The sequence below is a fragment of the Protopterus annectens genome, chromosome 1.part0, assembly GCF_019279795.1.
Source record: "Protopterus annectens isolate FY-2018-M chromosome 1.part0, PAN1.0, whole genome shotgun sequence".
NCBI lineage: Eukaryota > Metazoa > Chordata > Ceratodontiformes > Protopteridae > Protopterus > Protopterus annectens.
In genome coordinates, this window is record NC_056725.1 from 856,371,833 (window position 1) to 856,385,205 (window position 13,373).

The 13,373-nt window shown below is 39.2% G+C and overlaps 1 protein-coding gene across 2 annotated transcripts in view; it reads right to left on the bottom strand.

The window, feature by feature from the left end:
* Nucleotides 1-13,373, bottom strand: part of LOC122795392 (sulfotransferase 6B1-like) — a 527,554-nt gene that overhangs the window by 262,561 nt on the left and 251,620 nt on the right. For both annotated transcript variants that reach the window (XM_044063681.1, XM_044063682.1), the window contains exon 2: nucleotides 1,568-1,686. In XM_044063681.1, the coding sequence (XP_043919616.1) occupies nucleotides 1,568-1,686 (119 nt within the window). The remainder of the gene's footprint in view (nucleotides 1-1,567; nucleotides 1,687-13,373) is intronic.

Here is a 13,373-nt window from a genome sequence, read left to right on the forward strand (position 1 = left end):
TTATGTTATGAGGATCAATTTTTCCTGTACCACGATTTCCTTATACAGCAATTCCAAAAAATCTGATCTCCATGCACTGTGATATCAACAGAATTTACCTGCAACCAGTTTATGCACTAAAGACAATGGCATGCTTTCAAAGTAGATGCCACTATAGAAACTGCTGTTCGCTGCTTATTTTGCAGAACTAAATTAATACATTCTGTGCTAGTAAACAAGTTTTCAATGCACAGTGGTAGTGAAATTGATGGGTGCAAAGGGAGACCTCACCATGAAACTTCATATATGCTACTAAGCCAATGCTGCAAAATACTCGTAACTGTGTATATAAAGGGTCTATATTATGATGTCAAAAGACACGTTCGCCGAACACATCTTAAATCGACACACAAATATTGACCTTTTCAAATGGCAAACTGCCACTTCAATGATTTTTTTCCCGGGGGGAAAAAATCGCTTGGCTATCATTGGGGATTTCCCCTTTCCCCACTGTAGTGCGATCTTGGAGTTGGTATATTTAGTTAGGGGGTATGGGGGGCACAGCCCCCCCCCACATCAGGGGGTATAGGGGGTGAAGCTCCCCACTATGTAGGGTTTGAAAGTTTGGTTTGTCTGTGTATGGCCAAGCAATTTTTCCCCTGGGAAAAATTCACTGAAGCGGCCGTTCGGCATATGAAAAGGTCGATATTTACATGTTGATTAAGACGTGTTCGGCGAACTCATCTTTTGACATCATAATATAGACCCTATATAAATGGGCAGTAAAAAGGGCCAAGACCTTCTTTATATGATAAAGTACCTAATGATGCCTAAAGCCTAACCAACAGATACTCCAGAATGGCAGAGCTCATCAAAAAGATTGTACATTACTGTAATGGCATCTTCGGTTAGTCCCTGTAACCAACCATGTTCCTTTAAGACACTACCAATTTACTCGTATTGTATTATTTTAGAATAAGAACCATTCTTTTCTATAGCTCTGAAAAAGTATGGAAATACAAACAGTAAATCTAGCTATAGTTTACTAAAAGTCAGTTACTCAGAACAACTTTCTTATACAGTTAGAAATGTGTATTTTTCTGTACCATGTCCAGAAATAATCATTCTTTATGAATGCACAAATCCCTTTTTATCACATACACAAACACATATTGCCCACACTGCCAGTGTGAAACAGATACATGGCCATCAAAGAGAATACCACAAATCTGCTGCTTGTGGGTAAGATTCTACAGCTCTGTAGACCTGACACCACTAGCAGTGTGTCATTGTTGCATGGCATGCTGTCCGATTTTCCTGTACTGGTACTGTCTGATTTTCCTGTACTGGTACTGTCTGATTTTCATGTACTGGTCTCAGTATGACTCATTATTATTGTTACAACAGCATTAATGACTTTTCACTATTATGGCGAATTGTAACACAGGTAGTACTGTATTCTATTATTTGCACTGCTTTGTATTCCTCGCTCATAGCTAGAAAGGCCTTTTTTCAGAATACACAAACTTTTTAATTTATACACCTGTGAAAAGAAAGATTAATTATCTGCATAAAATAATTCACCAACCTGCAGTCTTTCTGGTGATCTGAATTCAATAATAGGAACTTCATGCTTAGGATGTTCTTCATTGTTGGTTTTATTACAAGATACTATGTATCTTAGCAGCTGCAAAACCCAGTTAAATCCTGTTAATAGAAAATACAAGTTATGAAGCATTAGCCTTAGAAACTGTTGTAAACTTCTGAAACCTGTATTTACCTTTGTTACATTTAAATTCTCTCTCCAGAGGCAGTTAAGCGATAGTCTGTCTGAATATAATATGTACAGTTCTAATACACATTTCACAAAAAGATGCTCCAGACAGTAGGGTGGTTCTTAAAAAGAAATCTACTTGGGAAAACTTATGGAGTTACATGATGCAGAAACAAATGAAAGCTGAAATGTGTACTGCTTTCCTTCCCTTTAGAACAGGTTGTCACAGGAAAAGAACAAACCATGCAAAGTTCAACTTTTGTTCAAGAATTCTGGATAAGGGGGCGTGGCCAAGATGTGCACTGACTAGCAGCAGTTTTATCTAGCTCTGCCACTTTGATTATTTCTGACAGGATTTACTATTCTTAAACAATCTTACTCATTTTATTTCTTCATCTATTGAATTCTTGGAACATATACAAGGATTGTTTCAAAAAAATGATACAATTTTATTGACATTTTCCTGTCAAAAATCTCTGGATAACATATCCCATCATCACAGACTGGAAGATGAGTCACTCTAAGACATCCTATGGACACTGCTCTTAAAAAGAGAAATCTTATCCTTGGCAACGAATATTTATTTATTTGACATTTGTTGACCAGGTTGGTCCATCTGAGCCGAGGCATTTTTTCAGTGGAGACCCGGGGAGAAAAGCTCCAGAGTTACAAAATATATGCAAATTACAAGAATAAAAACATTTGCTAATACACAAAAAAAAAAATACCTAGCAATGTAAAACAAGTATACAATGATAATACTGATTACAGACTATATACAATGTCGGCTCGCTTTGTATATAAGGCAGGTAGTCTAGGAGAGATTGAATTTAAAGTAGAGAGAGAGGAAGCTAGAAATGAGTGATTTGGTGGCAGTGAAGGAGAGATAAGAGTGCAACAGTAGTTGTTGACCATTGTACTGGTGAGGAGATAGATATAGTAAAGGACAGTTAGGGGTAGGAGCAGGGAAAGGGTTTAGTGGGGAAGAAGGGAGGGTGAGTTTGGAAGGAGGTAGTGTTAGGTACTAGTAGGAGAAAGAGAAGTGAGAGTTTGGGCTGGAGAGGTGGGTTAGTCAGGGGGCTGAGAACAGAGGCAGAGTTTATTTAAGCTAAGGTGATTTCTCACAGTCTTTTTGTATAGAAGTTTGGATATAGTGTTATGTATGTCTAGTGGGAGTTTATTTCAGTGTTTGGCGGGGTAATAGCTGCACAAGTTTTTGCCTATGTTGAGTTTGGTTACGATCAGGAGGTGTTGGTCAGAGCTCTGGAGTGACCTAGTTGGGGTGTAGGAAGAGATGATGGGTGATATTATGGGACAGAATGTGGGCTGGTATAGAATGGAATGGATTATCTGGAGCTGGGAGAGAGTAATGTTGTGAGGGAGCTCTAACCATTTCAGTTTTTGTAGAGCAAGACAGTGGTGAAAGGAGTAGGGAAGTTCAGTGGCAAATTTTGCTACTTTGTTAAAGGTGGATTCTAGTTTGGTCATAAGAGAGGTCTGCAGGTTGGTGAGAATCTGAGAGCCATAGAGAAGGGTTGGAAGAAGGTAGGCATGTGATAGAGCAATTTTTGCTTGAGGGGAGAGAAAGGTTTTGTTTCTGTAAAGAAGGCGGAGTTTTTAGTGGGTTTTCTTGATGTCATTAAGTACATGCTGGTCAAATTTTAGCTGGTCATCAATGATGACCCTAAGTAGTTTAGTGTGATTATCCACCATAATGGGTGTGTGTTGTGGGAGGAGATGGAGAAGTTTGGTTTAAGGTGGGTCATTGTTTTGGAAGAAAGAGGAGTTTGGTCTTTTTAGGGTTTAGGATTAGATGAGTTTGGTTGAGCCAGGTCTCGACAGACAAGAAGGATTCCTGAATTTTAGACTGGAGTAAGGGAAGTGTGTCTGCAATAGTGATGACTGTGGAGTCATCAGCTTATTGCATTAGGGATGAGTGAGGAGTAGAGCTAGATAACTGATTGGTGAACATGTTGAAAAGCAGAGGTCCTAGGATTGATCCTTGGGGAACTCCCATCAGTACTGGAAGTTCTAGGGAGATAGCTGAATCCCATCTGACAGACTGGGAGTGGTTACTAAGATAAATAGCAAACCAGGAGATAGTGGCAGGGGATAGGTTTAGGTGGGAGAGTTTCTCTAGGAGTAATGGGTGGTGGACAGTATCAAATGCTTTTGATAGGTCAAGAAAGAGACAAGAGGCAAGTTTGTTTTGTTCCCTAGCTTGAGCAAGAATATTTATGAATGAGATGAGAGCTGTAGAAGTGCTATGGCCAGGACGGAAACCATGTTGGGTGGGGGTAATTAAGTTGTCTTAGGTGAGGTGCTGGAGAATTTGTTTGTGTACACATTTTTCCAGGATCTTGAATAGGGGAGATAGTATTGCGATAGACCTGTAGTTAGTAAGTTCAGTGGAGTTACCTCCCTTGTGGATAGGTATAGTGTAAAACTTTTTCCAGATGCCTGGGACTGTAGCTTCATATCTGTTTATGAAGACAGTGATGGATAGGTCTATGGAGTTAGCAGCTAGTTTTAGAAAAAGTGGAGGGAGACCATCTATGGAGGGACAGCAAGGTTTGAGCTTAAGGAGCAGTGATTTTATGTAAGAGGTAGATGCTGTTTGCAGGTTGAAAGGCGGTGAGGAGTTAGGCTAATTGGGGGGAGGCAGGAGGGGTGGTGTTGGTGTTGGAGTGGTTCATAAGTTTGCTAATGGACTCTAAGTAAGAGATGAAGTTAGTAGCAGTTTGGAGAGGAGTAAGTGTGGGGTTTGCATGGGGGTGGATGGGTTTCCTGGATGTAGGATATTGTTTATAGTATGCCAGAATTTTTGGGGGTTGTGAAGGTGTGATTTAGGGAGGTTAGTATAGTAATTTTTTTTGTTATCTTTGTTTGATTTCTTAGCCCGGTTACAAAGTTGTCTGTATTGTAGGTGAATGGGCAGTTTGGTTTTGATCCAGAGTTTCCATTGAGTGTCTCTCTGTGCCATTAGTGAAAGAGTGGAGGGAGTAAGCCAGGGAGACACAGTGGATTTAATCCTGATCTTACACAAGGGTGCCAGGGAGTTTAAAATGCTGAGGAATGTGTTGTTAAATCCCATGACTGCTTCCTCAAGAGGTAAATGTTTGAGAAAGGTCCAGTCCATAAGGGAGAGCTGCTAGTTGAGTTCGTTTGGGTCAAAGTTTTTTTTACCTTAGGGCAGGGTTTAAATATGTGGGGTTTGAGTATGTGTTGGGTACAGTGGAGGACTTTGGTAGGACAGTAGTCACTAAGGGTATCAGGAAGGGTTTCAGGGAAGTGATATTTGTGAGGATGGGATACAAGGATCCAATCAAGTATGGGGGAGTGGGTGGTGGATTTGGTGGTCTAGGTTGGAGTTGTGACTAATTGGGAGAAACCATGCAGGTTTATGGAGGTAGTGGGGGATATGGTTGTGAGTGTGGACCAGTTGATATTGACATCTCCCATTATAATAGTCTTATTGTGGAGGTCTGAGGCAAGTGTGGAAAGTAAATTTTCAAGTACAGTCAGGTTGTCACCGGGTGGGATGTAGAGGGCAACTATGTATAGAGAGTTGTGGGGGTTAATTCTGTAGTTGGCCAGAAGTTCTTCAGCAGGGGAATGGGGGGGGTATCTTGAGTAAGTGTGAGGTTCTCTCTGCACAGGATTGCGCCCCACCTCCTTTTCATTTTGTTCTGTCTAGTCTTAGGATGTTATAACAAGGAGGGAGTATGTCCCTGTCGGGGATGTGAGGTTTTAACAAAGTCTCACTAAGGGTTATTATATCTGGAGAGTGGTGTAAGATCCAGGAATGAAAGTCAGTAATTTTATTTACTATGCTTTTCAGGTTGATCGAGTAAAAGGATATGTGTTTTGGTGGGATATTATGGTTAGGTGTGTTTTGGTGGGATATTATGGTTAGGGGTGGTTTGAGGGTAGAAACTGAGGAAGCAGATTGAGCTGGGTCAGGGTTGGGATGTATGTCACCTGACAGCAAGAGAGAGAGGAGAGAAGGAATTGTGTGAGGTTTGGGAACAAGGAGTATGAGACACTTGGGTTTTCCTTTATTGTGAGTTGTTTTGCTTGAACTGTGTTTTATGTGTGGAGTTAAGGTAATGCAACCAGTGCAGGGCACTGATTTAGGAATGAGTGAGGTAGTTGCGTGAAGGTGGGTGGACAAGTAGAAGTGGGTGGGTGAGAGAAGGGTTCAAGGAGAAAGGTGTAGGAGGTGAGGTTGTATAAAATTGCAAGAGTGGAGATAGCTAGTAGTGTCAGAAGAAGGGGGTGGAATAGCATTGTGGGTTGTAGATTAGGTGAGGGGTACTAATGTGAGAAGAGTGATATACAAGGAGGAGGAGTTGTCTGAGGTAGATGTTAGAGGCAGATAGGGTGAGGGAGAGGGGTAGGGGATGAGGCATGCTGAGCAGAGAGTAAAGTCGGAGGAGGATGGTGGTGAGGGGAATGGGAGGGGCAGGGATGTGGTGAGGAAGGGTTTAGTATAAAGGAAATGAATATAAAAAAAGGCCAATATATAGCAATAAATCCTATCACTGAATTTTGGAATAAACAATGGAAAGATGACAACTGTTATACTCAGATCTTAATTCTGCATATTCCAAAAATATTTGTTAATATTTGTTATTCATAATAGCCTGGTGACTGTTTAGTTCACAATATTCAAAACAAAACCAGTACTTGTTATATTAGTCATAAAAAAAACATAGAACATAGAAAAAAACATTTAGACAACTGTAGATATAACCAAAAAGTGCATAAATCAAATAGGCAGTCAAAATACATAGGAAAAAGTCCAAGGTACAACCCTTTTCATGTCCCACATTATTCGTTGTTATAAATTCTTAACACAAGGGAGACAATTTGTATAGTGTACATAAGAAGTCAGTCAGAATGTTTCAGGCTATGTCTGATTTAAAATTCAACTCAACATTAGAAAATCTTACAACTACAAAAGCTATCTTAGTCCAAAAAGCTCTGGATACCTGCATACATTAGATGCTCATAAAAATATGGCAATTGCTTCTTTTGCTTTAGAATTCAAAGTCAAATTGTAAAGCAAATAAAATAATTAGAAAAACAACAATAGCCACAAACTCTTTTTGAATACCCCAGAACATATATAAACAATACAGATTTTACCCAACCTCCAATATTTAATCACAATATTATGAACCAGCAGGGCTGGTGTTAGCATTTTGGGGGCCCCCAGCAGATGTCAAGTGGGTGCCCCCTGGGCACTTCAACTCTACATATCAGCTTGTCAGTGCACCCTTCCTAAGCAACATTTTAGTTCATACTGCAAACTTTTAGGAGTATTGCATACAGACTGATCTGTAGCTACAGTACTCTTATAATTACAGCAGGCCTGTGTATCACACTATGTTGGACAATCTCACAAAGGGATATTCACAGTTACTGGTATTTAGTTGCAACAGTGATACATTGCAGCAACTTTATATACAAGTCTGGATTTACGTGAAATGGCACCCTAGACCTTCTGTTTCAGCACCCCCTCCCATATACACACATACCCTCCAGTCTTCCCCTGTTTTCCCCTAATCTTGGGCTCCCCATACTATGCACACTACTTTTGTCTTCATTTTCTGTCAGTTTGCCTTACTCTTCAGCTTTTTCAAGAAGCAACTCCCTATATGCTCTGAAGTGCATTTTAAAGATTTTTTTTCTTTTTACACTATCTTTTCAACCAATGATGACTTGAACAGAAATTATGATTGAGGAAAGAAGTTGTGTTGCTGTACAGCTTTAGTTTTCCTTGCATCCTTTCAACACATCTTTCCTGACCAACTCAGCACTGTAATAACCATTTAGGAAATAACTGAAATAAGTCAGGGCCCAAGAAGCCATAGGGTTATCGATGTTCTGGGATGTATTTTAGAACATTTTCCCAGCTGTTTAATCCAGTGGTAACCTAAATAAAAAAAAACAGGAGTAAGAAAAGAATTTCAATCTTATTTTTTTTTCTTTCAAGAAAGACATAAGTTGTAACCAAGACTTAATGTTCAAAGATGACAAAATTATAGCAACAATAAATTAACAAACTAGTTGTCCGGATACACAAGTCCTATCTGAGACCTGCCTGCCTCCCCCCCCCACACACACACACAAAAAAAAGACCATCTAAGCATTGCTCTGCTGTTAGACTGGGATATAAGCAGAGGTTCAGACTGCCACAGTCATGTATTACAAGTCACTGCAGACATACATATACATAACATGTCTCCTCACTCCTCAACCCAAACTTTATGTATTCCTGAAGTGTGATTGTGAGGAAAGTGAAACAAATAATGAATGCAGTAATGTATTCTGCTTTGTTGTTCCTAGACAGTGCCCCTACACAAGCCATGGTAAACCTTCTTTGTACACCTCTGATGTGTATGAGAAAAGTAAAAGAAAATAATGACCATATTTCAGGAATGCACACAAGTAGCTGCCTTTGACAGTTTGGGTTGAGGAGATGTAATAACCCCCCCCCCCCACACACACACACACACACACACACAAAACCACAATACTGGTATTAGCATGGTTGCAGTTGAAGGCAGAGGACATTATCAGCTTTATCCTATTGGGGTCATATCACAGCCTGTTCAGGTTAAAGGGCATAATCAGAAAATTAATACATTTTTACTCCTCACTCATCCCCAACCAACAACAGCTTTTGTGGGGCCTCTACAAAATCAAGGATGATTAAGTGAGCCCCCTGTATCCATTTATATAATCTGGGGAGTGAGTGCCCCCAGATTCTTAGAAGATCCAAGTGTCAAAACTTTCTGTGACATAATTATATTTCAAAAGTAAGGCATAAAATATTTGTTAGCTACATTTTTTACTGATACCCAGAAGAATAATGTATGTGTCCTGGCAGTATTGGGTGTGTGCACACAGACAAAAATCACAGATACTTTTTGTACACACACACACACACACACACACACACACACACACACACACACACACACACACACACACACACGCCGTAGCAATACTACTTTTGTACCACTGGTACTGGCACACCAGATCAGTGACTGTTATTTAGCAGTTAACGAACAGTGGCAGGTGTAAGTCACTTTTATTTACCTGAATGAAGAGTAATGCAAACCTGTCACTGTCCCGGATTTCACAGACCTTCTCCGATTTTGCTCATAATTTTGTTCTGTCCTTCATAAAAGTTTGATTTGCTTGTGAATCATTCAGGACTGCAGACAGTCAATAAATCCAGACATCAGAGTTTTGTACTTAGAGTAAAAAAATGCATGTTGATGCAAAATGTGTTATTCTATTAACTTTTTAATTGAATTAGAGTAATATTTACAACTTGTTCCTGATTTTGAGCCTTTATTCTGGTATTATTGGTATTGCACTGAACTCTTCAGCAAAGAAGTTGGGAGTTATAGTATCTGCTCTTCTACCAGTATTTATAAAACTCCCTGTACAAGAAAACCATCCCTGAAGATCAGAAACATCAGCTGCTCTTAAACTCCAAGATATGCATTGAGATCAGTCATGCTGGGCTGATGATCTCTCTAGTGCTTACCTTGCCTATGTTCATTACCAGCTTTATTATTATAACAGAGTCATATCACAGCCCTGTTCAGGTTAAACAACCTAATCAGGAAATTAATACATTTTTCCCCAATCAGCCACAGCTATTGTGGGGCCCTCACGCACTCAAGGATGATTAGGGGGCCCCCTTGCAGCCATTGGTATTGCAGGTACCTGCTGGATATGCTGTTAGTTTTAGTGAACAGAATGTCCACCACCAGGGTTTAACTAAGCCAAGGGCACTATGTCAGTGGTAAAATATTTAATGGAATTGTGAAAGCTGTTGCTTGATAAAACACTGTTACTATAACCAGCAATATCTTTGAATTTTAAAAGTGATATACATAACAGTTATTACCCACCTGGTTTATTAAATATACAAGATTCCTGTACTACCTTTTGTTGTTTTGACACATGTTACAAAATATCAAGATAAGATAACTTGCAGTGGTTGGGGGCCTCCCAGGAACAGGGGGCCCCCAGTGACCGCAGGGTTCGCTGGTGCCTAAAGCCGGCTATGTGAACCAGGAAAGCCCAAGGTACGGAGCTTTATAAACAAATCCCTTTGCTCGTATTCATTGTTCGTTATTATAAGCTCCTGACACCAAGAGAACAAATAGTTTCAATATGAGTTCAAAGACGTTTCAGATGAAAAAAATTCAATACAACAGTTAGTATCCCTTAACAGATGACAGCATTCGCTTCATCGCAGCACACAGAAATTTCCACCAATAGTGAAAGATGTACATGATATTCAATCACAATGTTATAAACTGGAACAAACAAAAGTCCCAGTTATTTAGATTAGACCTGATGTTCGTTGTCCTAAAATCCTCACACCCAGAAAGCAAAACGTCACATTGCCAGTTCACAAATTGTTTCAATGAAAACCATAAGCAATATACACATAACGATAAGAATCCGTTTGCAGGCGAAAGCTTTCGCTTTACCACAGCACACAATGAATTACGCCAATGCTTAATGATATAACCTCCAGAACCAAAAAGTCCCAAAATTGTTGTTGACAAAAAACATCAGTGGAAAGGAATCCTGGGCCTTGGCCTAAGCCGATATGCTTAGCTGAAATGGTAATGTCGTTGAAACTGGACAGGATGGATACCAAGATAGACGTCTTTGAAGAGAAATGCTCAAGACAAACTGATTCAATACACAAAGAACTGCAACTACAGAAATCTCAGATCTCAGACATTGAACATTCTCTTAATGATGTAGATGGAAGAGACTACAGGAGGGAGAAAATAATATTACATTTTTATTAAAACAAAATACAGCACTCCAGAACAAGTTAGAAGATCTAGAGAATAGATCTCGTAGAAATAACCAGAGGATATTTAGCTTGCCAGAAAACATAGAAGGCTTATTGTTTTTTAACTTCATGGTTACCATCAACTTTAGAACTCCCTGAAGCCCTTTCATATCGAATTGAAAGGGCACATAGATCACTTGTTAATTGTTTAAAAATCACCTAGATCAGTAATAGTGAGATTCATATCTTCACAAGATAAAGAATTAGTTTTAAAACCTGCTTGGGCCAAATCACCCATAAAAACAAAACGAAGTAGTGTATGCTTTTACAATGTTTATTCTAGTGCTGTTATTTCCAAAAGAAAAACTCAAAGAACTAAAGAAAAATCAAATAAAGGTGCACCTCTTGTTTCCAGCTAGACTGAAACGGTTTCTCACTGATAGCATACAAATATCTGAATATGTGGACTTTGCAGTAACATATGTAAAAACAAAATCTTAGATAAAATAGAGGATATGGAATGGTCAAACATCTCCCTGCAAAGAATTGCAGAGAATACCAGTTGGAAATCATCTGAAAAAAAAAGAAGTTAAAGGATAAATAATCGTCTTAATTCAGCCAATAGGTTTATATCATTTCTTTCTTGACACATCTCTTATTCACTTTCTGATCTAATCAAACATCTGGATCTCACTGAGAAGATTTTGTCTTTTGGACTGTGCAGCTTCATGAATCAAAGGTTGGGAAATGGACTGTACAGTAATTGCATTTATGTGTCTCCAGACTTCATGTTGTATTGAATTAACTACCTGGAGGTAAAATGTTTGAATATGTTTATGTTTAATTTTCTATTTTATTTTCCTTTTATTTGTTTGTATGCAGGTCTTTAAATAATTTGTTTCTTTGAAAGGGTTCTTTTGTAGTAGCTATGTACTTGTATGTTATACTGAACTATGCGCTTGTGGAGTGAAGTTATGATTGCCTTTTCATCCTTGTTTACACTCCGGTTTAACAGTTCTCACATAAGAGAGACCGTTTTAAGCATTTAAAAGAAGGCTTTTGGCTCTTGAGCCATACTTTAGTCTCCGAGGCTATTTCCAAGTTAGTTCCCACTAATATCTTTATATCTGAAGCTCTAAATAACTGGTCTCGAGCTATTTTAGTGTTCGCAGCTTCACTGGGCTTTAGCGATCACTGCCTCAACATGTAGACAAGGAAATTCAACCTTTCACCTGCCAAGGAGGAACAGGATGGAACTAAACAGCATAATGCGGTTTACAGCTGATAAACTGACTTTAAAACTATCATTATAGTTCATTTCGTCAATGGAAATGTACTGTTTTAAACAAACACATCCTGATACTTCTGGCACTACCATTTGCTATCACTAATGGCCATCTGGGATCTTCTCAATCAAGTAAACTTGGAAAATGCATTAATTTACAAAACTGTCCCATTAATACCACCCAAAATAAATCTGCCAAACATACAAGTCAACCACTTTACTGATAGTTAGCTATTTTACATCAAAAAGCAGGCATTTTGCTACTTTAAAATATTCAGCCCAGGGAAAACACAATTTTTTGATGACATTTATATTCATGCATTATATCCATTCGTGGTTGGCCTGCTTGGAGACAAAGGCTTATATAGTTTAGAGCAACAACTAAATTAAAAAGAATCAAATTAAATCCAGGTAAATACCTGATCATGTTCAATGGCAAGACCGGTGGAGACCTCACATATTTCTTTATCATTCATAGGGGACCATATTGTTACTTTTGAGACAGGGACTGGCAGTAACATTTTGTGAAAAAATGAAATGCAGTTCATGAAAAAACACACTTCCTCAAACATGTACAAGCCAAAGTTAATGTAATGAAATTTTTGGAAAGTGATGCTGCAGAATAATATTGTTTTATATGTTTGAGCTTGTTAAATATTATTTTTGAATGGCTTCTCTTGATAAATAGGTTCATAGGTGTGTACTAGGCTAATGGCCCTGGGGCCTTTATAAGCCTAGCCCATAGGATTACCCTGGCATCGTGCCACCCGACCTTAGTACCCAGTACCTCTGTCAAGTAAAGCCACTGGAGTGATCCCTGGGGTGAATTTTCTATTCCCCATCAACTCATCAAGATTTCTCTTGAAGAGGGCCAGTGAGATGCTCTGCTTGACATGTATGGGAAGTCTATTACATAGCATGGGCAGTCTCTGGGTTATGAACCTGTCCCCTTCAGCATGTTCTGTTAATTGTGGTAATGAGGTTGAGTTTTCTAGAGCGTGTGATGCGGAAAGATTGGAATTTCTTTAGATGTAACATTTCTAACTGAGCTGACATAGCTTTGTAAGTCAAGCAGAGATCGCCTCTAAGTAGGCGATATGAGACAAGAGAATAGTTGGAGTTTTTTTAGTCTGTCCATACGGGACAAATGTTTAAGGCCTAGGATCCTCTTTGTGAGGTACTTTTGCAGCCTCTCCAGTTGTTGCAGGTGTCTAGTGAAGTACATGCCAAATGGGGCATTGTACTCGATGATTGGCCTAATGAGGGAAGAGTAGAGGAGACAATGTCCTCTTTCTTCCTGGATGCAAAACCCTTAGTGATGAGATGTGCCACATAGAAAGGACTTTCTGAGCACAGTGGCAATGTGGTGGTCAAAAGAGAGGTTGCTGTCAACCTGTGTTCCTAGATCTCTTATAACACCTTCTGTGTTCAGTGGACTACCATCGATGTAGTAATTCATGGGAACCGGGTTTTTCCCAAAGGGGATGATGACA